Consider the following 27,429-nt stretch of genomic DNA (forward strand, 5'->3'; position numbering starts at 1 on the left):
AGTGTGTATGGCACAAGCGCTCCATGCGCGGTCCCCACGGGGACACAGAGTACCTCACAGTAGCAGGGCCTTGTCCCTGACGATACTCTGCTCCTATCCGGCAGATTCCCCAGGGGCTGCGGAGGGAGCACGGTCCCAGTGCCTGGAGACCGATTAGGATCCCACTTCACCCAGAGCCCTAAAGGGATGGGGAAGGAAAACAGCATGTGGCTCCTGCCTATGTACCCGCAATGGGTACCTCAACCTTAACAACACCGCCGACCAGAGTGGGGTGAGAAGGGAGCATGCTGGGGGCCCTGATATGGGCCCTCTTTTCTTCCATCCGACCTAGTCAGCAGCTGCTGCTGACTAAGATGTGGAGCTATGCGTGGATGTCAGCCTCCTTCGCACAAAGCATAAAAACTGAGGAGCCCGTGATGCACGGGAGGGTGTATAGCAGAGGGGAGGGGTTTACACTTTTAAGTGTAATACTTTGTGTGGCCTCCGGAGGCAGTAGCTATACACCCAATTGTCTGGGTCTCCCAATGGAGCGACAAAGAAAAATCATATGAGAATGCATGTGTGGATGTATGCCTCCTGAACACAAAGCGATAAACTGGCTGGGTCTGCTCACCAGGGGGTGTATAAGCTCAGGGGGAAGAGCTACACTTTTTAGTGTAGTACTTTGTGTGTCCTCCAGAGGTAGAAGCTAAACACCCATGGTCTGGGTCTCCCATAGGAACGATAAAGAAATTTAGTATATTTCTCTTGATTAGCTATTATACCTACTACATAGTGGGATAGTATTTGAGATCGGAATACCCCTTTAAGGAACGTTAACCTCATCCAGTTATACAGTACAGTTCCGCTTTCTTACACCTTCTTGGGCATAGATTCCTGTAGCACCGATTTGTAAAGCGGCCACATGGCTTCCTCTCCTCAGATGTGTGGAGCGCTGGATTTAGCTGCTCCGTGCTGATCCTTTTGCAGGCTGCCCTCAGACGACCAGGATCCGGAATCTTTAGTTTGCTTTTTAGGCAGTACCCTCCGTAATCCTCTTGGTTTTCGGTGTGATCAGACTTTACAAGGAGCTGCGCCGGCCTTATCTTTACTAGTGACAATCTTATACAGTCTTTCAGGTCTGGAACCTAAAAACTTCAAGAATCAAAAACTCCAACTAAAGTCTCAAACAAAAAACCCAACAGGTTTTCTAGGTCAGGAGTGATAGTCCCCCATCAGCACCCGGTTCACAGAAGACGCCATGATTCATGTAATGCAGATTTATTATTAGGTTAAAACTCAGGGTTACACAGACAAATCTAAAAGTTTCACGTGCAAATCTCCTGCCTGTAAACCTCCCTCCGACACCACAAACACCTTCCTCTTCCAGTAATAACATTCCTTGTCTCCATCTTTTTGAATCCCCTCCTTGGCACCCATGATGCCCCCATCTTATCACATCACCAAGATCCTTCCTGTACCCACAGAACAAAACTAACAAAACCAGTAATGAGTGGATGGAGCGGTTACTCGGTGCTCAGGATCGCCACCCCCCGCTCGTAGAAGCTGTGAGGGTCTTCTTTGGTGGCAATTTCAAAGTCAACAGTGAAGATCAAGTCGGCGCGGGTGAAGTTCAGGTAGACGGGCAGCGTGACCTGAAGACAAGAAAGTGGTGAAAATTCTTTGGAGACTGACCCTTCCCTGTACACAGTCTGCTCAGCGGCAGATGGAGGCAGCCGGCCCCTCCGCAGACCACTCACCACATTGGCCTTCTTCTCGGCGTTGGTCTGCTTGGTCCAGCGCAGCTGTGTCAGGGGCAGCACCGTGGAGATGGCATTAGACAGGGACAGCTTGTTATTTGTACACACCGCTCCTTGAAGCTTTAAACCTAAAAAACCCCAATCATTGTTATAATACGGATGTTTTAGGGCTGGGAGTCGTAGTTTTGCACTAGATTCATGGCTTTCATGTTGGAGATGACAGTTCACAGCATTGCCCCGATACCTGCCAGCTGGGAATTCTATTCCCCATAGCAGTGATGAGCTGAAAGGACAGAAATTACCTGTTATCCCAAAACTGTAGGCGTCCAGGACGGCATTCAGGGTAGTGGTTACGCTCACTTCCAGACACAGCTCCTCCAGGGACCAGCTATTAGCCTGGGCCACGTACTGTCGGGTGGCAGTAATGTACGCCTCGGGGACGAACAAGCCGCCCAGCCACACGTGGATGTTCTGCAGAGGAGAATAGGAAGAGATCAGCATCTGCCACAAACATGGCGGCCTCCTGTTGTACATCGTGGATCTCACTAACCTTCAGCTCTTTGGCTCCACTGGCGGCCGCGGCTTGAGAGATGTTTTGCAGCTGCTTAATGCGATCACTGAAATCTGCCACCCATTGGATGACGGTCATCCCTGCCGGGACCGTGAATCGAGACCAGCTCCGAGGCAGGATCCCTAGAGGAGAAAGACGACATTGCACTGAGAAAGATCCAACAGGGGTAAAGCCACTGATTAAATCAGGGCACCAGAGCAACAATAAATTAAAGGGGCGATCATGGCCAAGTAGAGTCCTTCAGCGTCTCCTCACTAAGCATCCCACTATATCCGGACCCCAAGTCTACACTGTCTACAAGCCAACAGTCGTACCTTTCACCAGCTCATTGATCAGGGTGCGCAGGTAGTTGGTCTGCTTCTTCTTTCCTTCGCACACGTGGACGACATCGGTAAGATCCTGGCGCACGTCCTGCAGTAACTTGGCGCCCATTTTTACTTCACGTTCAAAGAACCTGAACAGAGGGTCCTGGAAGGAGAGTTTATGTTTAGGGGGTGGATACAGTTCTCGGGACGGTGACGTCAGCGGCTCTGGTTCTTACCTTTATGTTGTCCACCGTACGTTTCAGGTGGTTCAGGGCTTGGGGGATGACGCTCAGCCAGTTGCAGGCGGTGGAGTGCAGCGTCCTCATCCAGGAAGGGCGACCGTCAGAGGTGGAATCAGTCCTCTGCTTCTTCTCAGTCTCTGCATAAGCTAAGTCATCCTCATCCTCCAGCATTTGCATTTTCAGCATTTTACTGATCATATCAATGCCTGAACCACGGAGGGGGAGAAAACAAAAACGAAGGGCAACGTAAAGCAACAAAAAAGGAGGGAAGAAACGCAACAAAAGGCGAAATAGTAAAACCAGACTATGGTGTGATCTAGGAGGGAGCCGTGCAGATGGCGAAACCCACCGGCCAGGTCACCATGAAGGACATCTAAAAATCAAAGAGTTGGGGTCCTTCTGCTGGCAGTTCTGGCTCTATGGTCATGTTACCACTGCAGCCAATCACTACCTGCAGTGGTACGCGTGTCACTGCCATGTCTAGTAACTGGCTGCAGAGGCCACATTGCCCATCCAGCCTGAAAAATGAAGCATGGAGACGGTGAGGTCCCAGGCATCATTAATAATGGTCTAGGGAGAATATTATATTTTACTCCCCCCCCCCCCCATGAATGGATGATGCATTTGAGTGAAGATCAAATAAAAAATAAATTGTAAATGAAGCAATGAAGGATGGAGACGTCCGGCTGCTGATGGCTCAGAGAAACACGAGGAAAATACAAGACTGTTGCAGGATGAGAACGGCCGGGAAATGTGCGGTCGGGAGGAGACGGGAGAATCTCCTCATCAATCACACACGTCCCGGGGCAGGTGAGGAGCATGGAGGACATGACAAGGGTTAATGCTGCAGATGACAGACAAGTGTAGAGATTAGCTGGAGAGAATTGTGCGGCCACGTTACCCTGTGTTGTCAGCAGGACGCGCTCGGCGTTGTTCGGCAGTCCCAGCCAAGATGGCGTCTGAGTGTCCGGTAGCAGCTCAACCCACTGTACAAACTCGTCTCGCCTACAGAAATAAGAAGAAAACATTTAATTTCTCTTAAAGAAAAGAGCGCCACTTCCGTCCTCTGGTTGTATCTGGTATTGCAGCCAGGTCACTAAAGTGCAATACCAGATACGACCTGTGGGGGCGGTGTTGCTGCTGCAGCATTTGGAAGTTTACATTAAACTGTACATTCACAAGGACACACCGCCATCACGCTCCTGTACCTGATGCCATCTGGCATTTGGATGTCCTTGTGTCCGTCCACCTTACAGGCAAGTTTAAAGTCCCCGTCAAAACTGGACGTGGTGAAGAGCCTCTCCAGGAAGGTGTTGAGCAGTCGCTGATCAAAGTCGTTGTCGATTCGGCCTCCATAGATGGACTGCGCCATGAGGGTCTTCAGCGCGGACCACGGGATCTTATCTGGGGAAATGTTCTGACGCCCCTGAAAGACCCCAAAACAATCAGCGTCAAGTTCTGTAACTTAGCGATAACCTTTCATTTACTAATTCTCACATTCTCCAGATCCCAGCTTGCTGTCAGTGAAAGGAAACTCTTGGGCTTATCTTGTATGACCCAAGTGCAGCAGCACAAATGTCACTCCTGTCCTAAGCCTTAGTGTCAGTGTAGGCTGTTGTCCTAACAAACCCGCTGCGCCAGTTCAGGATTAATAGGTTTCCATTCACTGACTGCAATGGCAAGCGAGCTTGGCAATCTTGCTCAATCCGCTCCTGTAGAAAGGAGCTCAGTGACTTTTCGGCTGTCCCAGTTAGGGGAGATGAGGAACCCTGGACAGGGGAAACTGCACTAACCAGTCTTAGACTTTTGTACCTTTGCGGTGTCATCCAGCCAGGTGTCTACAGTGTCGCACGCCGACCGCAGATCTGATTCCCCAAATTCGTATTTTTTGGACCAGCCCAGAGGAGCATAACGCAGACGTTCCTGGATGATTGCGTGGAACCAAGCCAGCAGGAAATACAGGCGAGCGCGCTCATTCGGAGACTGCAGAGACAGGCACAGAGGAGGGTTAGGGTCTGATCTGCATAGGCGGGTACCAGTCACAGCCCCCCGTGCCCACCCACCTTACAGATCCTGGCCACAGGGATGCTACTGAAGGTCCGCAGCATGTTGGCCTTCACACCAGGTGGGGGTTCAAACACAAAGATACGTCCGGCTCGGAGAAGATTCACCGGCACCTGGATCAGAAGACAATGTATGGTTACTCCAAATCCTTGAGAACCAATCAGTGAAGCCATGCAGAGCAGGAAGCATCTCGTCACCGCACCTTCGGATTTATCTCCATGGTCAGGAAGAGGCGGAAGGACGAGTGCGGCTGCAGGGAGTGAAGCTTCTTCTCCAACTGCATGAGCCAGGCCGGAGCCAAGTGCACGTTCTTCAGCATCACCCACCTGCAAGGACAAGAGACAGTCAGACGTGACCCCCCCCGAAGTGCAGGGCCATGGCAACCCCTCCCGATGTGCAGGGCCACAGTGACTCTCCTCCTCCTCCTCCTCCTCTCCACCCCCCTTCCCCGATGTGCAGGGCCACGGCAACCCCACTATTCCCAAGATTAGCCAGGGAAGTGAAACCACTGAGCGAAGTGATGGCCCATGAATTTGTATGTGGGAATAACCCTTGAAATTTGGTATTCGCTTCGCCTCTAGTGTCCTCACCTTCCAGACTTCACCGCTGTATTAATGGCCTTCTCAGCTTGGCTGAAGCCTTCAGCAGAACCTGAAAGTGTAAAAGTTCTGGAATTAGCTCAAGATTTAGCTCCCAAATTCCCCAACAAAGAGCAAAAGATCAGCTAGAAGTGACACCAACCAATCGCTATGGACGTGATTTGCGTGTTCTGTTCGGCTGCGAGATCCTCCACGCGGCCGCTAGCATCGTAGCCGGGGACGGAGCACATCAGCACGGGGGTGTTTGGTTTAACCTGCAGGGAAGAGAAACCCAAAAAGGATCAAACAATCTGTAAACCCTGCAATACCCTGTAACACTCGGGAGTGTTCGCTGCACAGAGTTACCTCAGTGTCCACAATATTCGCCAGGTCCAAGGGCTGATCGATAACTGACATGAAGCTGTCCCCGAGGATGGTGGAGACAAAGATGTGAGCCATGGCCAGCAGGCGGTCCGGACGGAAGGCCTGGATCAGGAGCAGGCGGTGGACAGCTTGGCCGATGGGCGCTAAAGGGAAGCACCAGAAAATGGAAGTGTAAATCTCTGCACATTGACAAACGCTAGAAAAATCATTACCAATCCGTGAAAAAAAAAACAAACTAGTAAGTTTCAGAGGTGAAGTTTCATTGTAGCTAATGAGCACAAAACTCCATCCTGTTTGCTCCAATGTGTCAGTGCAGAAAAAGGCATCAGTGTGTAGGTCACACAGTAACTCCGGCCCGGCTAGGGATCTGTCACCTTCAGGGCTACAGCTCTAAACATGTCTTTATCTGGGAATGCTGGGAATTATAGTGCCATGATAGATTGATGACCCCTACCCCATGTTTTCAGGCTGTGAGATGTGTAACCACATATGGGGCACTGAAACACTGGTTTAGATTGAAAACTGTAGCAAATCTTCAGCTGTGAAACTTTAATGTCCTGGACAAACTCAAGGCAACTTTTCGATAATTGGAAAAATAGTCGGCTGCATTCACTATAAAGACCAGGCCTTGCATGCGCGCCCCCCTTAAATTGCTGGCATGCCCCCCCCCCCCACAAAACGTACTTGCAGGTTTCTCTTCACTCCAAATATACGGGACGGTCTGTTCGGGAGAACTGCTCTCCAGCCAAATGCAGAATTGCTGTAAAGAGACAAAGTCCATTGAGATCGGATTCATCCTCGGACGGGAACAGAGCACCGTCTCTCACTACCGAAGACCACTTACATCATCGGCTTCCACCTTGGACATGACATCCCTGAAGGCGTTCAGGTTGGCGAGCCGTATCATGGCCTCCACCTGCTCCTCGGTCAGACCGTTTATCTTGGGCACGGAGGAAGAGCCGAGGACGATCTCTTTGCCTCTGAGGAAATGCTGGAACTCGTGATCGTAGGTCGGCTCCCTGGAGATGGGAGAAGAGACCATGAACCAGCGCAATTAGTGGGGTGGTGGAGAGATCTGGGAGCCGTTCACTGACCCCGTAATACATATGACTGTACATTGTATACAGCGCCATAGTGTGACTCCTGGAATAAGGGGCACAGCGGTTCCCTACTGAAGTGATAGTTACCCAATAGTCCCCTTCAGTTTGATCCTCGCCAGCAGCATGGCAAAGGTTATGTGGTCCTGATGGAGCATTCCTCGAGCCACACGGTTGAAAGCCACCTACAGAGAAAGCATTAGGTCGTAAGCTACAGTGTAAAAGGCACAAGGACCAATGTGGTCAAGGAAAAAAAAAAAAAAGGGGGGGGAAAGTGAGCTAAACACACTTTATGCCTCTTGTACTCCAAATTAATAAGATTTGTTTTACAAGCGCTCGGGAAATCATTGCAGCACACACCTGTCTTGTGGTGTACTGAAAGATTCTGCTTTATTATATCATGTGACCCGTTTATATAGTACCTCAAAAAAAGAAATTAGGATATGCAAAGTAGAAGAAATTGGGTCTTGTGCAGCGCTAAATCACCGAATCCAATATTAATATAATTCCTTTGTTTATACAGGTCAACGCATTTCAGAGATATATCCATCTCCATCATGATATTAAAGAAACAATAACATGTGACCAGTTTATATAGTACCTCAAACAAAGAAATAACTGCGCTGAACTATGCACCAATAAGAGCAGTAGGGCAGTGAGCGGAAATGTGAAACTTTCTCACCAATCAGTGTTAGCTGAGCCCTATGACATCAGTTATAAGACAAGACAACTTTATATACAAAATGGATTCTGTTCTGTCACACAATGTGAAAAACTCGCCAAAGATGGCCAGATGTCAGAGAATCCACGGGGGCGGTTGTGCAGTATTTACGCTGTCAACGCTTGGTGTACCATACCTGGAATAGGTCCTTGGTGATGACGGAGAGGCGCTGAGTGTGGTCTGTGGCGTTCTTCAGGTTGCCGTTCTCATACAGTACCGTATGGTAGATATCAAGGAAGAACTGTAACGAGTACTGGTACAGGAAGTGGATCTGAACAGGAGCAAATACACAAATTATGGAGGCTGTCGGTCCACAAGATACCGTTCTACCCCAGGGCGGCCATTGTTCTATTACTTGTTTCAGGGACTCCATGGTGAAGTAGATGCTGCTACAAGCCGTGGACAGGGGCAGGTACTGCTGAGAGACAGTCTCCACCTCCTGCATGACGATATCAGTTTCCTCCACTTTCCGGGTGACCTCCGCAGCCTCCTTTTTCAGGTTCTCCAATGTTGTAATGATTGTGTCGTCGTCCAGGATGCGACCTTTCACTTCGTTGAGGGCCTGAAGAAGGGACTTCTCCAGCTGACGCAAGCGGAGCTGGAATTCTCCTACGAGACGTAGAAAATGTCAGATTCTAAGGAACGACTTGCACATTACAGCGAGTTGGACACGGGCTCCGTGGACACGTACCCTGTAGTTTGAGGAGGTCGGATCGTTTCTCGTCCACATCGGGCCTCTCCGCCTTCAGGACTTCATTCAGACACTGGCTCTGCAGGCTGCTGCGAGTCACAGTGAAGTTGACGAATGTCACTCGTGAGCACAGATCTGGCGGGAACTCGACCTAAGGAGAATGAAAAAGTCAGCGCCAGGCAAGGAAAGACGAAGATTTACCACTAAGTCTTGTGCAAAGCTATTCAAAACGCACCGAACCAGCACGAGTCACATTAGTCTTGTCTATGGATGTCGGACATCATTTTCTGCCATATCTGCTTATTTGAGGTGGCCATCAAGACATAGTCGACTGTCTTAGTGCCAGCCTCAAATGGGCAAATACAGCTGAAAATAATCTCCGCCAGAGCACACCGACTCGTCTGCATCATTAAAGTCTATGGTCCCGTTGGCACATAATCCCACTTTCCAGAGACTCCATGTCACACCAGAGCCACGAATACTGATTATAAACTGGCACAGATATCGTTTACCAGAATTGCGGCACAGTTTACAATTAAAATTTGTCAAATGTATTCGCAAGTGACCCCGACAGCATAGAAATGACGGCACCTACCGTGGGGTCTCTGGTGGAAAGGAAGATGACAAATGATGGCGACAAATCAATATCCTGATCTCCGAGTGTAATGAGAACTCTTCCTCCGGTTCTGCGGACCTCACGATTCAGCACAGGGTTCAGGATGGGATCGTAGCTTTCCACGTCCTGAAAAGAGACCACAAAGGCTTTTAACTACAGTTTGTGACCCAAAAAGGACCCGAATCTCCGGTACAGTGCACCCCCCACTCACCTGGACGAGCAGAGGATTACCAAAGCGGAGAGCACTTTCCAGGTTCTTCCTGAAGGCATCATCCAAGAAGCTGGTGCGGGTGATCTTCCGATCCTTGTACTCGTTCATGATGAACTCTGTGGCTTGGCCGGAGGGATCAATGATCAGGGGATACCTATAGACACGAGCAGAGGTCACGTCTCCGCTCCACCGCTGACCGGTGCCTCACACACGTGCACTCACCTATTGAATCGTTTCAGCATGATTGCGTTCTCCGTGCACAGGTCGTCTGCAGGCAAGGAGCTGGCCTGCCAACGGAGCCGCTCATCGGCATTAGACAGGTACTCAGTCCTGGCGATGTCTGTGCGGAACTGGACAGACGACAATTGTGTTAGTAGAGACTGTAGAGGATCTGCTCTTGGGGTACAGAGAGAAGGAAACAGTCTACCTGCACATTGGCTTGCTGCAAGTGATGGGACCACGTGGTGAAGAGGTTCTGCCGCATCTGCTGATCGAAGTACCCGGCGTAAGCAATGAAAGCCGCAGACAGCAAGCAGTCGCCGGCGATGGTGGACATCTGGTTTTTGAAGGTTTCGCTGGTCTTCTCCCATCGATCTCTCTCTGCTGATAAACTCTTCAGAAGAGCGGTGCTGCGGTTCACCTGCAATGACATTATGGTCAGGGACTACAACTCCCAACATACCCAAGCAGTCTTGATTTATGTATTTTTTTTTTACCTTTGCTTCCACTGCTGCCAAGTCGGCCTTTATGGCCTGAGCCTCTGAGATGAGCACGGCGTACTCCTCCTTGTAGCGGGCGATGCTGGCCTCGAGGTCTCGGATCATTTGCTCCACTTCGTTGGCTTTTTGCTGGTTGTCTTTGGCATCGTCCTCCAGTTTCTGCAGCTCGTTTCGCAGAGGCTCTACGCGTTTCAGCATGTCGGCATAGTTCAGCTGGTAAATCAAAAAGGGATTCAGGGATGCAGAGACAGGACGGAGGTGCCACCGGCAACAGTACCGGGACATGACCCAGGGGGGCGCACAAGGCCATGCAAGTTACCTGAGCGATTGCCCATTTCACCATAGGCCCACATGCCAGAGAAGCGCGGTTCACAATCTCATAATTATAACTTGGATTTGACAGATAATTCTTCTTCATCTTCTCACGGATGGCGTCACTGGGAAAACAGAAGAATGGATCAGAGGGAAGAAATGCTGCACAGATTCATGTCATCATAGAGAGCGGAGGTACCAACACCTTTGCATATATATATATATATATATATATTATATATTATATATATATATATATTATATATTATATATATATATATATATTATATATTATATATATATATATATTATATATATATTATATATTATATATATATATATATATATATATATATATATATATATATATATATATATATATATATATATATATATATATATATATATATATATATATATATATATATATATATATAAAATTTAGACTACCTGTAGCCACCACAAGGGGAGCCTACTGCAGAATGGCATTGGATGCATCAGACTAAGTCTACAAGGAGCTCCCCCTAGTGGTGGCTGCAGACAGGATCTCATCATGTATCTGTATACAGGGAGCTCCCCCTAGTGGTGGCTACAGACAGGATCTCCTGTATCTCTATACAGGGAGCTCCCCCTAGTGGTGGCTACAGACAGGATCTCATGTATCTCTATACAGGGAGCTCCCCCTAGTGGTGGCTACAGACAGGATCTCATCATGTATCTGTATACAGGGAGCTCCCCCTAGTGGTGGCTACAGACAGGATCTCATCATGTATCTGTATACAGGGAGCTCCCCTAGTGGTGGCTACAGACAGGATCTCATCATGTATCTGTATACAGGGGGCTCCCCTAGTGGTGGCTGCAGACAGGATCTTTTGTATCTCTGTATAGAGATCGCTCCAGGCGAAGGAGGTAAGTGAACCAGCTTTCACATTTCTTGAAATAAATCTCTTTCATTAAAAGCTGGATTTTAAAATCAACAGTTCATCACAGTACACTTTGTAAATTATATAGCAGGTACTCTGTGAATTGCACGACCGACACCAGACGCATTGAGTGTAATGTACTCACCAAGTTTAAGACCGTTGCACTCGAAACGAGTCTGGCGTCAGTCGTGCAATTCACCAAGGACACTTACAAAAGTGTACTGTGATAAACTGTTGCTTTTAAAACTTTCATTAAAAGCTGGATTTCATTTCAAGAAGCGTGGACGTTGGATCACTTACCTCCTTCAGTGTGCAGTGCTGAGCAGCAGCGAGACCCTGTGCTTCTGACCACCAAGGAGTGGGACTAATCTGTATTACCATACAGGGAGCTCCCCCTAGTGGTGGCTGCAGACAATGCATGAGGTGATTTTATGTACAGCTCCTGGCTAGTAGCCGTAGTGGTGACCCGCAGGTACCAATCGGACAACACATTTAATGTGGCAAAAAAAAAAAAAAAAAAAAGTTTCTTCAACATATGGACCAGGGAATGACCCTTTGCTGCGGAGGGGAGGGAGGGATTTATCTCCCTCTCTCCTCTGTAGCCGGCTATTGCCATTCTCACTCTGCACGCGTGATACACCGATGTACTGCGAGTGCAGTGCGATTTTTCTCTCGCCCCATTCACTTGAATGGGTGCGAGGAAAAAAAAAAAAAAAAAAAGTCTCACATTACAATCGTAGCATGCTGCGATTGTTTTCTCGGACCGATTATGGCAGAGCAAAGGATCGCTCATGTGCGCTGACACAGGCTAGAATTGGTCCGAGTGGAATGTGATGTTTTATCGCACTCCACTCGCACCGATTTTGTCGCCGTGTGGCTTAGGCCTTAGGGTGAGGCAGACCCAGATCATTGTTATGGGGGCCAAGACTAAAATGTTACCGACAGACCACGTGGCGTAATTAGGGAGTTGAGTCTCCATGAAAATGCCACATTCTGTTCTCTATGTAAAGTGGCGTACACAGACAGACCTCCATCAGCCATGGTCTAATTCTATGAAGATCTAATCAGCGAAGTCTGCAGACAATCGGACCACACATGATGGCACGGAGCAGCCATGTCTGTCAGGAAGACTTTGGGGATAGTCCTTTAATACAGCAGGAATATAATGGGGATTTAAAAAAAAAGAGAGACAGCACAAAAAATAAAGGGATGGAGGACAGAGGTGTCTGCTCTTGCTGCAGCAGATGACAGGCGCAGACAGACAAGCTGGAGCTGTAGAGAGCGAGCGGGATCCCGCTGTCCAGGACAGAGCGCGCAGGAGAAATACCTGAGATCTCCGGGGTTTAGGTTGATAATGTTGCCGATGAAATTATCCCTGAGAAAAACTGTTCTGATCTTTCTCCAGTCAGTCGTCTCCTCTCCCAGAAGGAGACAGATCGACTCTAGGGCCAGTTTTACTGCGGCGGGAGGGTTGCCCATTGCCTTTACTTCAACAAGGTGCTGCCTCTTTATAGAGCTCACCGCTATTAGGAGGGTGAAAACAGGGTTAACGCTCGTGCAGGGTTAGTATGGAGAGCGGCCGCTGAGGAGGACCGGAAGAAATCCGTGTCCTGGGAAGACTGACCGGTCAGGGACAAGATGGACTACTATTCCTATGGAAGGCTAGGAGACTCGGAGTGGGGGGTGTTTACCATGCTATGTGCATGCTGAGAGTTGTAGTCACACCACTCGTCATTTTCCACATTTGTCGCCCCCCTAGTGGAGGTGGCATATTCTGTGACCGATTTCTTTCTGCGTCCTCAGCAGCGGCGGCTCGGAACTTATCTATTCACCTGATCTCTTCAGCAGAAAAGTTCACAATAGTTGGAATGAAGTTTTCCCTCATTATGATGGAGCGGATCTGCTTCCAGTCCGTTGTACTCTCGCCCAGCAGCAGACAGATGGACTCTAGGGCCAGCTTCACTGCTGCTGGAGGATTAGCCATAGAACGGACTTCCACCAGATGCTGCTTCTTTATAGATTTTACAGCTACGCCCGGATCAAAGACGATCAAAATGGACAGAAAAGAGGAGGAAAGAAGAAAAGTGGAGACAAAACACACAGCGGGGGAAACAAAGCGAGGAAATCTGATTAGAAAAGTCATTTGGGTTACATCATAAAACAAATTTCTTGGCGTTTCTTAGAGTTCAGGTAACGCCCCAGCGATGCCGTCCCCAAACCCCGAGGAATTCAGCGTTCATGGACTTGTACGGCCCCAGCTCGGCTTCATGGGACCACAACGGATCATTAAAGCCAGCAGCGATGGTCACACTTCAGTATAAAGCAGCTGAGCACCCCCAAAAATGTCACCAATATGGGGGTGTAGGAAGGCATTGCTGTGGGGTCAGGAAGACCACTGAATAGCAGCTTCAGTAGCCACCTGCGGTAGATTATTTACATGGAAGTCAGGCAACAGCAGACACAGTATAATAAGGGGCTCATCCAATGCAGAATAGTGCGTTAAATTAAAGGTGTCCCTGCTATCCCTGGTATCGGGAGGCAAATTTCAATGATGTTGCACGGGCAGAGGTCTGCCAAATCACATGCAAGGTCTCATCCATGCATCCTAGAGGTGAACGAATTGATGCACAAAACTTTGCCAGGAGCCCCCACCACCATCCTCGTCCTTCCAATAGGCTCCCCAGCCAGCGCCCATGGGACACAAGGCTCCCCAGCCAGCGCCCATGGGACACAAGGCTCCCCAGCCAGCGCCCATGGGACACAAGGCTCCCCAGCCAGCGCCCATGGGACACAAGGCTCCCCAGCCAGCGCCCATGGGTGTAGCTGCTGATCAGTTCGTTCAGCTTAACCATGCATGCTCTTGGCATGTCATCAGCGCCAATCCCCTCCTGAAAGGCAGCACTAGAGGACTCCTGTGATGCTGGAGCAGTCGATAGTGGTAGGGGTGTAATCATGTTACTAATTGTATTGAGCCATCTGCTTGGTTAGCGTAATGAGCATTTTGATGCTCAGGTGCTTGGTTACAGAATGTAATGGAAATCAATGGGCTACTCGAGAATTTTTAAGGGAGATCTTCCGGAAAAATGCTCATGATCCCCACTGACTTCCATTACACCCTATACGCAGCAGTTGGCTCATCACCAGTTGCTAAACCTTGGCTTCGGCACGTTGCTGCCTGCTCTTCAGGGTCTGGGTACGTGGACCTGCTGCTGCGTTGGTTTCACAGTTCTTGTCTAGTACATGCACAGGATGAATGTGATCACCTATAAAGGGCACGTACCGTTCTGAGCCTCGATGACGGCCGGCTCTACCTGATCCAGATCCTCCTTCACGCTCATCTGCTTGTCGGCAATGACTGCTTGTTGCTTATGAAGCTGCTCCTGGATTTCCTGACTCATCACCTGAAGAGACACCGGCTCATTATATTCTGAGCTCATAACAGGTCCATGCAGGAACCCCAAAACTACACTGACGTACTATGCATTATGTAGTATTAATAATCCCCTCACCTTTTTCTTTTCTGCCTCTTGCTGATCCTTCACCATTTTCTTCAGCTTGTCATTAGCGGCTGCGTTTTTCACTTCTAGCTCCTGACTTTTAATCCTCAGGTCACGACGCAATTCTTCCACCTGAGGATGACAAGAGTATTTACTGGACGAAGGCAGTACTGGCTTTACTATGCAAGTTTTATGAGAAATCTCATTCCCCCTATGTTACAACCCTCCATGGCCGCCCCTTCCTCATCAGGAGGAGAGTTTTGTCTTTAACTCACCTGATCGACGGTTTCTTTGATCTTTCGCAGACCGACGTTCAGGTGCATCTGCTGCTCCTCCAGTTCGCTGCGCTTCTCGTTGAACAGATCGGCATAGTGGTTAATGAAATCCAGATAATGTCGGGGGGTGATCGCCATGGTTCTGCCTCCTCTCTTGGCAAGGCGGGTGTTGGCCTGTGGGTACAGCCTTCGTCAGTGCACAGAACCTCCCACAGTCAGAAATGATCGGTGGCCCCATTGGTGGATACGGGCCAAGGATGTAACGTAGGTAAGGAGTGACTAGTCTGGGACTCAAAGGAAGAGCCATAAGGGCACGCAACCCGTAAAAGTAGGGCAACCACAGTAGCTGGGGGCCACGTGAGCCGTAAGAAGCAGGGTGACCCCACTACTAGGGGGCACGCAAGCCAAAAGGGCAGGGTGACCTTCGTAGTGGGTGCAAATGGACACTAGCTGCACATGTTAGAGCAATCAGGTGAGAGTAAGGTTACAACCTTGTGTCCTCCTAATATCAGAGTAGCTAACATTGTAGTGTAAAATTACCTGGTGAAGGGTCTGGTGAACGAAGACGCAGCCGTTGACGATGGCTTCCCTGTGAGTTGGAGGCTGGGGAAGCTTGTCGTAGACCACAGGCATATAGTCTGGTACAATGTAGTTTGGTTTCTCCAGATCCATTTTACTTGTGAACTCCTTTCCGACCTGGTAGAGCGCCTCAGTCGACCAATCGCCAAACCAGTTCAGCACGCACCTAGAAAGGAGGTTGTGCTGGATCAATATTTGCCCGAAAACTGGTTCCTGTCCTGACATTTTTAGGATCACCGTTCGTAACTAACAGACCTGTTAAACAGAGCGGGGGATGTGGCTGCTCGGTCCTTCAGACCTTCTGAGGACGGGTTCATGGTGAAGACAACGTGGAGGTTGCGGATGACCTGGCTGGTGAACCACTTGTACAGCTCCTCATGGGAGTCCAGCATGAGTCCTTCCTTCTGGGCTCCCTCCTTGCATTGTGTCATCAGTGTGGAATATTCGTCACCTTCAAACAAGCCTGGAACCTACAGAAATGAGAACCGCAAGCGGTGAGCACGCAGGAGCCCCAAACATCCCAGCCCCACACAACCTCACACATGGACTTTACCTCTCCATTGGCCAACAAGGTGTTCATTCTCTCCAGGAATCCAGAATCCAGGACGTTTGACTCATCCATGATGAAGGCGATCTTCTCATTTTTGCAGCCAGAGCGTCTCAGCACAGTCCGAAGATCTTCATCAAAGTCCTCCCCGGTGTATTTCCTGTGCACCTATAAAGACGGAAGGAGGCCATCTTGTCACTGTGAATCTATGGTGGATCTCTAAATATGTTTTGAGTTCTTTGTATTACAAGTAACTATTTTATAACTGAGTGTTCCGGTATTTCATTTAAGGATGGAGGATTATTTATATGTACACCAAATGTGATGCAGTATCCTGGGAGTAGAAATGCTGTCTGGGAGGGGAGGGAAGGGACAGGGCGAGAGAAGGGGTAACTGATGACAAATCTGTACGAATACTGGCTTGTTACACAGTTGTATAACACACACACACAAAAATGTATCTGATTTAAAAAAAAAATAAAAATAAATAAAGACGGAAGGAGAACAGTGAATAGAAAGTACAGGGTGAGAGCCAGCGGCACACGGCCGACTGAGGAGAGGACCAGCACCTACCTTAATCTGGTAAACGCTCAGACCGTTCATCCAGGCAACAAAACGTGACAGCGTGGTCTTCCCTGCACCACTCACTCCGATAAGAAGCAAGTGACCCTGCGGCTGCCGGAAAATTCTGAAAAGTAAGAAAAGATGTCCGATCTGTACTACATAGGCTCTCACAAAAATGCAACATTGGACAATTAACAGACTGGTATAAAGCATCTCGTTACGGCACAGGGAAGTTACTGGTGCTGCTACGGCCATGGTGTCAGACAGTCGGTTATTCAGCCTCATGCACCATTCATATTAGTTATGATAGGCTTGCCAATCAGCTGACAAACGCAACATCCGTGCCTCCAATTTCTAAATGCTGAAGTCCGAGGTGGCTTAATCCCGATGGGTGTGCTCGAGATCTGAAATCGTGACTGACAGGCGGTATGTCGGCATCGCTAATTGTCCAGTTGTATAATTGTAGGGTTATTAGGGAGGTTGGTCAGAGGCAATGCTTAGGTGGCATTTGTCCGCCAGTTAATGTGCACCCATCCTATATTAGTTGATAGGACAGGTGCACAAGACCTGACAAATGTCTGACGGACACCATGCCAGTAACTGTCCGATGGTGGAGTTACCTGTCGATCCTGAGGACATGGTCCAGGACTTCATTAAACAGCACAAGAGGAACATCCAGTTCTTCCTCGTAGAAGACTTTGAGGCGAGCTTTCACGTAGTCCCTCAGCTCCTCCTGATCCACCGGGATGTAATCCTGCAAGAATGACCGAGATTTAGTGTGTGGCTGACGACATCTACAGATTGAAGCCACATAACGAGCGCTGTCCAGTGCGTCTTCAGGGAATACCTTGGACAACCAGTTGCTGTACAGGATGGGCCGGTTTAATGCCTTTTCTTTCTCCACATTGGGGAAGTGTTTCAGGGCGACCATGTCGATGTTCTCATCAGTCCAGCGTCTCTCATCATCCTCCACAAGCCTGACATAAAAAGAGAGGCAAAGATGGCTATAAACCTGCACTGAATGCAGAGCAATCTCACACTGCCGGGAGCCATGAAGTGCAAGCTCACCTGTCCTGGAAGAGCCGAAGAGCTTCATGGGCCCAAATTCTGATCAACCCTTCCACAGCCAGAGTCTCAAGTGGCCGCAAGGCTTCAAAAATGCCCCTCACCCACCGCGTCATTTCACGGGGAGAGTAGATGTAGTGGGGCTGCGTGTCCTGAGTAAATCGCTCCTGCAATCACAAGTAATGATGACGTATGGCTACGTGTAAATATATGATGAGAAGACCCCAATTATTATACCTCACCTACCTGGGACATGGTGTAAAACTCAACCATGGCAGCGGTCAAGGGTTCTGCGTATGTGCGCAGAGATGGAATGAGCCTCAGCATTGCGCGATTGAAGGTGCCATAGATCTGGGTCAATGACGCAGGTCCTGGATAGTCCACGTACACCACAGGGACATGGCGCAAGAACCTAGACAGAATGTAACTCAGGTGATGCCAATGTAGGAGCAGGCATTAAAATGACCCCCATACTGGACTAATACAGCAAAGAACAGAGAACGGCAATACTGCCCCCTACCTGTGAGACAGCGGCTTTCTTCCAGGATCAGTAGGAGGATTGCAAGCTCCTACAAACTGAATTCTTTCCAGTTTGACCCAGGTTTGATCCGATGTTCTGTAGAAACCTCCATGTTCCACCATCTGTGCCAACAAGATGTTAAGTGATGTCAGACCGGGCGCTTGTATTATGGCCAGACAGTGCAAACACTATGCAGCACACCAAAATATACGCACCTGACGGATGAAGGAGATGACCCTTTGGGTGCCGTATTTGTCCATATCCGGCAAGTTGATTTCATCACAGAACAGAACCAGCCATTTCCCAAGCTGCACAGGAGCCAGGACAACACCATTAGGCGTCCGTCGGTACTCGCAGTAGTGGTCGAATGTTTTGAGAAGCAGCTCTGGGGTGGTGGCACTGGAGAAGTTCAAGCCAACGACCTGCAAAAAAAGCAAACGCACAACCGGTAAAGTGATGCCCACGAAAAATGAAACAAAAAAAAAAATTAAAAAAAAATCCAAGCCTCAAACATTAGCTTTACCTCCATGTCTGGCAGAGCTCTTAAAGCACTGAAGAGAGTCATGGTCTTTCCTGAACCAGGAGGACCGCACAGGACCAGAGGTTTGTGCTCGGCCAGCCACGTATAGAGGAGGGCCTCGTGACGCACCGTGTCCAACGTGGGCACAACCACATCAGGTGCAGCAACTTTGTGAGTTTCAACTTCGATCTGAGGCACTTTGGATTGCCAAGGAAGCCACTCGCCACTGATTGACACCTGGAATTTGGCATTAAAATGTTAAAATTGGTGGCCAAGAAGAAATGAGGAGAATTATTACCCATGAGTAGAAGCAGTCACGTACCTCATAGTCAATGATCGGGATGTTGGGGGTAGTTGGCAGCGGAATTGTGGTGATCCTCCTAATGTACTCGCCAAGTTCCGCCCGCATTTTCAGTCGGCCATCGCCAGAGAACGACCACAGTATGGCGTAAATCAGATACCGCTGCGGAAATCGCACACAGATATCAGGTGAATATCAGCTAAACGATGAGTGAATGGGGTAAAAGCGTTGCTCCAACCTCTTACCTGTATGTAGTGTTCTAACTGCTCGATTGGCATGGGGAAGTCCGGGTGATTGGCGTTGTACTGGGCGACGTTACGGCACGCCTGGTGAAGCATGGAGAAGAGGGAGCCTAGGCATCGCAGGCGGGTCAGGTCCATGATGTGCTCCAATTTGAAGGCATGCTCCAGGGCTTTGATCACCAGTCCGCTGGATGTGAAGTACGGCTGAAGAACGGTCGCTGCATCCCGCTGGATCTGAAGACACAAAATTTGTCAAACTTTCTAGTGAATGGGATCACACCGCACTATCATAAAACAAGGGGCGTCACTTCCACATTGCTGATGATCACTCTGTGCCTACAGACACCAGCAGGATATTGTGCTCCCATCATATTAGTTAGGATGATTTTTGGCCGAGTTATTGGATGTATAAATGTCTGGTGCTGAACCACCTTTATTTCTACAGGAATGCGCTTTAAATAAGCTTATAAAGTGGTGACCAACACCGGTCATCTGGTGACCATCAAGCCAATGACTGCTGTGCTGAGCACGTACCTGCAGCATGGGAGACGAGGACTCATCTTCATCCTCATTACTTTTTCTCATCCGCTGAGCTTCATCTTCGCCTTCATCCAGTGGGATATTGCGCATCCTGGCCAGGAAGTTGTTGAAGATCATGTCCGTGCTCAGAACATCCTCACTGAACCAGACCATGCCGCATCGAGACACAGTGGCCAGCGTGGCATACTTCAGGTCCTGGACTTCGAACATGATGCGGACCTGTGGTGAGAGAAGTCAGGCCTGGTTAGATCTGCACAATATGGATCTTAAATAGTTAAGGGAAAACCCTGCGATACAAGGGGTGCAGGGGCGATGTTACCAGTAAAGTAAATGGGAGACCAAGATTCTATGCAATAATCAGACGTTACATTTGGGGGCAGGCTGAGACGCTCTCCATTCGGAAGTGTGAGGAGTTTGTTGTCATCCAGGACGGAGTTCAGATTCTCAACCCACTCAGGATCCACATCACCATCGAAAATGATCCACTGGCGCTTCTGCAGCTCCCCTCGGACATTGTCAATGATTCTGCAATGAGAAGACGTTTTTAAGGAACAGGTTTGCTTTGCTTGAGAGACGCTACAGCCATGGGTATGAAGAGCTTATGTGGCACTTGGGTGTAAACTCACTTTCTGAGGACGTGGGTGAACAACCCATCGGTCCATTCTCGGGTGTTGGGATCCAGGGTACCGTACAGATGGTCTTTGCTAATGGCTTTAGGATCGATTATGTGAGCGACTCCTTCCACTCCCTCCAGTCTCTCCAAAGCCTTCAACAGCACTCTCCATGCCATGGTCTTGCCACTGCCAGAGGGTCCAACCATCATCAGGCCATGGTTGATTTGGGTGATCTGGTAAAGCTGGAGGACCTATGTAAAGAGACATGGGTTACTAGAAAGGTTCAGCCACACCACAGGCTAACTGAGTCATATGGAGACCTCGTACCTTCTCCACCCACATTCCACCAACTTCTTCTCCGTCTCCGTATGTCAGGTACATCTCCTGGCACACCTTCTTCAGCTCCTCTCGAAGTGCGGTCATTTCACCACGGTGGTACTGAACTCCAGGGAACACGTCAGACAACAGAGAGAACAGCAGAGGGATGTCTTCTGCAACCAGCTTTGGCACCATGGTCTCACAGACACTTTGGATCAGGATCTGCCAAAAGACAAGAGTGTGAGTCGAATCCTACATCACTGCACAGGATCGGCACCGATGTCCAATAATCGTTGGATGAATGATCGTACTTCTTGCTCGGGCAGGTTTTCTGCCACTTCTCCTTCGTCTGTAGCTTCTCCTCGTTCTTCCTTTTCCTTCTTGATCTTCTGAATGCGCTCTCGCTTCACATTGCCGGCGCTCACCAAGACGCTTTTCAGAGCTCGAAGGCCAAAGTCATAGTGGCTCTGAGATGACAGCTGTTCATCACACAGTCTGCAGGCAAGAAAAAGCACCAATAGGACTTTCCATAATGTTTTTTGTGAGGATTATGATGAGGAATATGACATTCATACATGTCCGTCAGCTGTCACTGTTCATTTACACACCCCCTGCCCTGCAGCAACAATCCAACACTAAGAACTGGGAGCCAAATGGCAAGGTGACAAAATCCAATCAAGGCAAAGGAAGAGTTCCTGAGTATATCCACGCTCCCTACTGTGAAGGGTATTCAGCCAGGGAGATGGGCGGGCAACTACAATTTTTGCAAGAAGCTTCCAAAAAAAAAAAAAAAAAAAAAAAAAAAAAAAGACAGGCTACAATATTAGGGAGCACTTTGCTCCCACATATAGGGTGATTTATTTCTAGCCTCACAACGGTGAGATGCACGTCACACATTTTCTATTAATAGTGTTAGGTGCGAATGAGCCCAAAATTAATAACTGAGGGAAGCTCACAGACCTATCATGTTTCATAACCATGGAAAGATCAAATCATAACTAGAAAGATGGTTCCATCTCAGAGGCAGGGATATGGGGAAAACTGCCAAATCATAACTTTATGGAAACTAAAAAGACAAATCCCATGTCCAACCCTGTCTGAGGTCACAAGGTGGATTGGGACGTACGTAGGTTCATAAAAATCTGAGCGGACATTTTGCGAGCGTTCTTCTCTGAGAGGTCATGTACAGTACATGTGTGGAGAGTCCTAGGAAAACCAGTGGCTTCACTGTGCCAAGCCAGCACCAAGGCATAGGTCATAAGGAACAAAGAAGAAGGGAATTTTGTTTACTTACCGTAAATTCCTTTTCTTCTAGCTCCTATTGGGAGACCCAGACAATTGGGAGACCCAGACAATTGGGTGTATAGCTTCTGCCTCCGGAGGCCACACAAAGTATTACACTTTAAAAAGTGTAACCCCTCCCCTCTGCTATACACCCTCCCGTGCATCACGGGCCCATCAGTTTTGGTGCCAAAGCAGGAAGGAGAAAACTTATAAATTGGTCTAAGGTAAATTCAATCCGAAGGATGTTCGGAGAACTGAACCATGAACCAAAGAACAATGAACATGAACAACATGTGTACACAAAAGAACAGCCCGAAGGGAACAGGGGCGGGTGCTGGGTCTCCCAATAGGAGCTAGAAGAAAAGGAATTTACGGTAAGTAAACAAAATTCCCTTCTTCTTTGTCACTCCATTGGGAGACCCAGACAATTGGGATGTCCAAAAGCAATCCCTGGGTGGGTAAAAGAATACCTCGATAAAAAGAGCCGAAAAAACGGCCTCTTCTTACAGGTGTGCAACTGCCGCCTGAAGGACTCTCCTACCTAGGGCGGCATCTGCCGAAGCATATGCATGCACCTGATAGTGTTTTGAAAAAGTGTGCAGACTCGACCAGGTAGCCGCCTGACACACCTGCTGAGCCGTAGCCTGGTGCCGCAATGCCCAGGATGCACCTACGGCTCTGGTAGAATGGGCTTTCAGCCCTGAAGGAATCGGAAGCCCAGAGGAACGGTAGGCTTCAAGAATCGGTTCCTTGATCCATCTAGCCAAGGTTGACTTGGAAGCCTGCGACCCCTTACGCTGGCCAGCGACAAGGACAAAGAGTGCATCAGAACGGCGCAGGGGCGCCGTGCGTGAAATGTAGAGCCTGAGTGCTCTCACGAGATCTAACAAGTACAAATCCTTTTCACATTGGTGAACTGGATGAGGGCAAAAAGAAGGTAAGGAGATATCCTGATTAAGATGAAAAGGGGATACCACCTTAGGGAGAAATTCCGCAACCGGACGCAGAACCACCTTGTCCTGGTGGAACACCAGGAAGGGGGCTTTGCATGACAGCGCAGCCAGCTCCGACACTCTCTGAAGTGATGTGACTGCCACTAGGAAGACCACCTTTTGTGAAAGGCGTGAAAGAGAAATCTCTCTCATTGGCTCGAAAGGTGGTTTCTGAAGAGCCGTTAGCACCCTGTTCAGATCCCAAGGTTCTAGCGGACGCTTGTAAGGGAGGGACTATGTGACAAACTCCCTGCAGGAACGTGCGGACCTGCGGAAGCCTGGCTAGACGCTTTTGAAAAAACACAGATAGCGCCGATACTTGTCCCTTAAGGGAGCCGAGAGACAAACCCTTTTCCAGTCCGGATTGAAGGAAGGACAGAAAAGTGGGCAATGCAAATGGCCAGGGAGAAAAACCCTGATCAGAGCACCAGGATAAGAAGATTCTCCACGTCCTGTGGTAGATCTTGGCGGACGTTGGTTTCCTGGCCTGTCTCATAGTGGCAATGACCTCTTGAGATAACCCTGAAGACGCTAGGATCCAGGACTCAATGGCCACACAGTCAGGTTGAGGGCCGCAGAATTCAGATGGAAAAATGGCCCTTGAGACAGCAAGTCTGGACGGTCTGGCAGTGCCCACGGTTGACCCACCGTGAGATGCCACAGATCTGGGTACCACGACCTCCTCGGCCAGTCTGGGGCGATGAGGATGGCGCGGCTGCAGTCGGACCTGATCTTGCGTAATACTCTGGGCAGTAGGGCCAGAGGAGGAAATACATAAGGCAGTCGAAACTGCGACCAATCCTGAACTAAGGCGTCTGCGGCCAGAGCTTTGTGATCTTGAGACCGTGCCATGAATGCCGGGACCTTGTTGTTGTGCCGGGACGCCATTAGGTCGACGTCCGGCTTCCCCCAGCAGCAACAGATCTCTTGAAACACTTCTGGGTGAAGAGACCATTCCCCTGCATCCATGCCCTGGCGACTGAGAAAGTCTGCTTCCCAGTTTTCTACGCCCGGGATGTGAACTGCGGAGATGGTGGAGGCTGTGGCTTCCACCCACAGCAGAATCCGCCGAACTTCCTGGAAGGCTTGCCGACTGCGTGTGCCGCCTTGGTGGTTGATGTATGCCACTGCCGTGGCGTTGTCCGACTGAATTCGGATCTGCCTGCCCTCCAGCCACGGCTGGAACGTCTTTAGGGCTAGATACACTGCCCTTATCTCCAGAACATTGATCTGCAGGGAGGACTCTGGCTGAGTCCAGGTACCCTGAGCCCTGTGGTGGAGGAAGACCGCTCCCCACCCTGACAGACTCGCATCCGTCGTGACCACCGCCCAGGATGGGGGCAGAAATGATTTCCCCTTCGACAAAGACGTGGGAAGAAGCCACCACTGAAGAGAGGCCTTGGCTGTCCGAGACAGGGAGACGTTCCTGTCGAGAGACGTCGACTTCCTGTCCCATTTTCGGAGAATGTCCCATTGAAGTGGACGCAGATGAAACTGCGCAAATGGAACTGCCTCCATTGCCGCCACCATCTTCCCTAGGAAGTGCATGAGGCGTCTCAAGGGGTGCGACTGGGCTCAAAGGAGAGATTGCACCCCTGTCCGTAGTGAACGTTGTTTGTCTAGCGGAAGTTTCACTATCGCTGAGAGAGTGTGAAACTCCATCCCGAGATATGTCAGCGATTGGGTCGGAGTCAATTTTGACTTTGGGAAATTCATGATCCACCCGAATCTCTGGAGAGTCTCCAGAGCAATGTTCAGGCTGTGTTGGCATGCCACCTGAGAGGGGGCCTTGACCAGGAGATCGTCTAAGTAAGGGATCACCGAGTGTCCCTGCGAGTGCAGGACCGCTACCACTGTTGCCATGACCTTGGTGAAGACCCGAGGGGCTGTCGCCAGGCCAAAGGGCAGCGCCACGAACTGAAGGTGTTCGTCACTGATGGCGAAACGCAGGAAGCGCTGATGCTCTGGTGCAATCGGCACGTGGAGATAAGCATCTCTGATGTCGATTGATGCTAGGAAGTCTCCTTGGGACATCGAGGCGATGACGGAGCGGAGGGATTCCATCCGGAACCGCCTGGCGTTCACATGTTTGTTGAGCAGCTTGAGGTCCAGGACGGGACGGAAAGATCCGTCCTTTTTTGGCACTACAAACAAGTTGGAGTAGAAACCGTGACCCCATTGCTGAAGGGGAACCGGGATCACCACTCCTTCTGTTTTCAGAGTGCTCACCGCCTGAAGAAGAGCATCGGCTCGCTCGGGGGGGCGGAGATGTTCTGAAGAAACGAGTCGGAGGACGAGAGCGGAATTCTATCCTGTAACCGTGAGACAGAATGTCTCTCACCCATCGGTCTTGGACATGTGGCAACCAGGCGTCGCAAAAGCGGGAGAGCCTGCCACCGACCGAGGATGCGGTTTGGGGAGGCCGAAAGTCATGAGGAGGCCGCTTTGGGAGCGGTTCCTCCGGCGGTCTTTTTAGGACGTGACTTAGACCGCCATGAGTCAGAGTTCCTCTGACCCTTCTGTGGCCTGTTGGACGAGGAGAATTGGGACTTGGCTGAGGTCCGAAAGGACCGAAATCTCGATTGTACCTTCCTTTGTGGAGGTCTGTTGGGTTTGGACTGGGGCAAGGACGATTCCTTTCCCTTGGATTGTTTAATGATTTCATCCAATTGCTCGCCAAACAGGCGGTCGCCAGAAAATGGCAAACCGGTTAAGAACTTCTTGGAAGCAGAGTCTGCCTTCCATTCACGTAGCCACATAGCCCTGCGGACTGCCACCGAATTGGCGGATGCTACCGCCGTACGGCTCGCAGAGTCCAGGACAGCATTCATGGCGTAGGACGCAAACGCCAACGCCTGAGAGGTTAAGGACACAACCTGCGGAGTAGAGGCACGTGTAACTGCATTAATCTCAGACTGGCAAGCTGAGATAGCTTGGAGTGCCCATACGGCTGCAAATGCCGGAGCAAAAGACGCGCCTATAGCCTCATAGATGGATTTCATCAGGAGCTCTATCTGCCTGTCAGTGGCATCCTTGAGTGATGCACCATCTGCCACTGGAACTCTGGAGACTGGAGGATCCACCTTGGGACAGAGCCCAACCCTTGACTACGTCAGGGGGAAAGGGATAACGTGTGTCATTAAGGCGCTTAGTAAAGCGCTTATCTGGAAAAGCTCGGTGTTTCTGGACTGTATCTCTGAAGTCGGAGTGATCAAGAAATGCACTCTGTGCTAGTTTAGGAAACCTAAAATGGAATTTCTCCTGCTGAGAAGCTGACTCCTCAATCTGAGGAGTTGGAGGAGAAAGATCTAACACCTGATTGATGGACGCTATAAGGTCATTTACTATGGCGTCCCCTTCAGGTGTATCAAGGTTGAGAGCGGCGTCAGAATCAGAGCCCTGATCTGCCACCTCCGCTTCATCTTCCAGAGATTCCTCATGCTGAGACCCTGAACACTGTGATGAAGTCGAGGGAAGCTCCCGGCGAGCCCGCTTAGCTGGCCTGGGACTGCGGTCCGTGTCATAGTCCTCACCGTGGGAGCTATGAGTCGCCCCAGGAGCACTTTGCTGCTCCAACCTAGGGGGGCCTGGGGACAATGATTCAACAGTGCCCGGGATCTGTGTTACAGGTCTGGACTGCAAAGCCTCTAGAATCTTAGCAGACCATCTATCCATAGACTCAGAAAGTTTGTCAGCAAATATTGCAAACTCTGTCCCTGTCACCTGGACAGTGGCAGCCGACTGTTCCACCTGGGCCGAGGGTCCCACCAGTGGCAAAGGCTCCGGCTGAGTGAGTGTCACAGGGGCCGAGCATTGCACACAATGAGGATAGATGGAACCTGCAGGTAGCATAGCCGCACATGAGGTACAGGTTGCAAAGTAAACCTGTGCCCTGGCACCCTTGCTTTTTTCGGACGACATGCTGTTGTCTCCTTTTAGAGCAATCAGAGAGGGTATATAGCCAAGGCAACAGTGCGGCCGTACAGAGTAAATGTATACAAAGAAGGGAATTTTGTTACTTACCGTAAATTCCTTTTCTTCTAGCTCCTATTGGGAGACCCAGACGATTGGGTGTATAGCACTGCCTCCGGAGGCCACACAAAGCATTACACTAAAAAGTGTAAGGCCCCTCCCCTTCTGGCTATACACCCCCAGTGGGATCACTGGCTCACCAGTTTTAGTGCAAAAGCAAGAAGGAGGAAAGCCAAGAACTGGTTTAAACAAATTCACTCCGAAGTAACATCGGAGAACTGAAAACCATTCAACATGAACAACATGTGTACCCGAAAACAACCAAAAATCCCGAAGGACAACAGGGCGGGTGCTGGGTCTCCCAATAGGAGCTAGAAGAAAAGGAATTTACGGTAACAAAATTCCCTTCTTCGGCGCTCCATTGGG

The 27,429-nt window shown here is 49.6% G+C and overlaps 1 protein-coding gene across 1 annotated transcript in view; it reads right to left on the minus strand.

The window, feature by feature from the left end:
• Positions 1-1,244: 1,244 nt before the first annotated feature.
• The window catches only part of DYNC1H1 (dynein cytoplasmic 1 heavy chain 1), a 114,742-nt gene continuing 88,557 nt past the window's right edge, over positions 1,245-27,429 (minus strand). Inside the window, exons 30-77 of the mRNA XM_075330754.1 lie at positions 21,067-21,250; positions 20,765-20,977; positions 20,450-20,688; positions 20,192-20,348; positions 19,818-20,042; positions 19,287-19,517; positions 19,063-19,203; positions 18,744-18,977; positions 18,436-18,642; positions 18,221-18,342; positions 17,947-18,112; positions 17,704-17,867; positions 17,483-17,612; positions 17,256-17,389; positions 16,645-16,759; positions 16,078-16,239; positions 15,780-15,994; positions 15,486-15,690; positions 14,946-15,119; positions 14,683-14,802; positions 14,454-14,574; positions 13,006-13,201; positions 10,258-10,375; positions 9,936-10,151; positions 9,647-9,859; positions 9,442-9,569; positions 9,220-9,373; positions 8,988-9,134; positions 8,393-8,543; positions 8,057-8,310; positions 7,838-7,972; positions 7,071-7,165; positions 6,728-6,902; positions 6,568-6,643; positions 5,866-6,026; positions 5,663-5,774; positions 5,512-5,572; positions 5,124-5,247; positions 4,921-5,034; positions 4,670-4,840; positions 4,066-4,283; positions 3,759-3,862; positions 2,852-3,063; positions 2,625-2,778; positions 2,290-2,432; positions 2,042-2,210; positions 1,740-1,867; positions 1,245-1,634 (exon numbers count right to left, since the gene is read on the minus strand). Of these exons, the coding sequence (XP_075186869.1) occupies positions 1,506-1,634; positions 1,740-1,867; positions 2,042-2,210; positions 2,290-2,432; positions 2,625-2,778; positions 2,852-3,063; positions 3,759-3,862; positions 4,066-4,283; positions 4,670-4,840; positions 4,921-5,034; positions 5,124-5,247; positions 5,512-5,572; positions 5,663-5,774; positions 5,866-6,026; positions 6,568-6,643; positions 6,728-6,902; positions 7,071-7,165; positions 7,838-7,972; positions 8,057-8,310; positions 8,393-8,543; positions 8,988-9,134; positions 9,220-9,373; positions 9,442-9,569; positions 9,647-9,859; positions 9,936-10,151; positions 10,258-10,375; positions 13,006-13,201; positions 14,454-14,574; positions 14,683-14,802; positions 14,946-15,119; positions 15,486-15,690; positions 15,780-15,994; positions 16,078-16,239; positions 16,645-16,759; positions 17,256-17,389; positions 17,483-17,612; positions 17,704-17,867; positions 17,947-18,112; positions 18,221-18,342; positions 18,436-18,642; positions 18,744-18,977; positions 19,063-19,203; positions 19,287-19,517; positions 19,818-20,042; positions 20,192-20,348; positions 20,450-20,688; positions 20,765-20,977; positions 21,067-21,250 (7,717 nt within the window). The 3' untranslated portion in view covers positions 1,245-1,505. The remainder of the gene's footprint in view (positions 1,635-1,739; positions 1,868-2,041; positions 2,211-2,289; positions 2,433-2,624; positions 2,779-2,851; positions 3,064-3,758; positions 3,863-4,065; positions 4,284-4,669; positions 4,841-4,920; positions 5,035-5,123; positions 5,248-5,511; positions 5,573-5,662; positions 5,775-5,865; positions 6,027-6,567; positions 6,644-6,727; positions 6,903-7,070; positions 7,166-7,837; positions 7,973-8,056; positions 8,311-8,392; positions 8,544-8,987; positions 9,135-9,219; positions 9,374-9,441; positions 9,570-9,646; positions 9,860-9,935; positions 10,152-10,257; positions 10,376-13,005; positions 13,202-14,453; positions 14,575-14,682; positions 14,803-14,945; positions 15,120-15,485; positions 15,691-15,779; positions 15,995-16,077; positions 16,240-16,644; positions 16,760-17,255; positions 17,390-17,482; positions 17,613-17,703; positions 17,868-17,946; positions 18,113-18,220; positions 18,343-18,435; positions 18,643-18,743; positions 18,978-19,062; positions 19,204-19,286; positions 19,518-19,817; positions 20,043-20,191; positions 20,349-20,449; positions 20,689-20,764; positions 20,978-21,066; positions 21,251-27,429) is intronic.

This window comes from Anomaloglossus baeobatrachus, chromosome 12 (genome assembly GCF_048569485.1).
Source record: "Anomaloglossus baeobatrachus isolate aAnoBae1 chromosome 12, aAnoBae1.hap1, whole genome shotgun sequence".
Lineage (NCBI taxonomy): Eukaryota > Metazoa > Chordata > Amphibia > Anura > Aromobatidae > Anomaloglossus > Anomaloglossus baeobatrachus.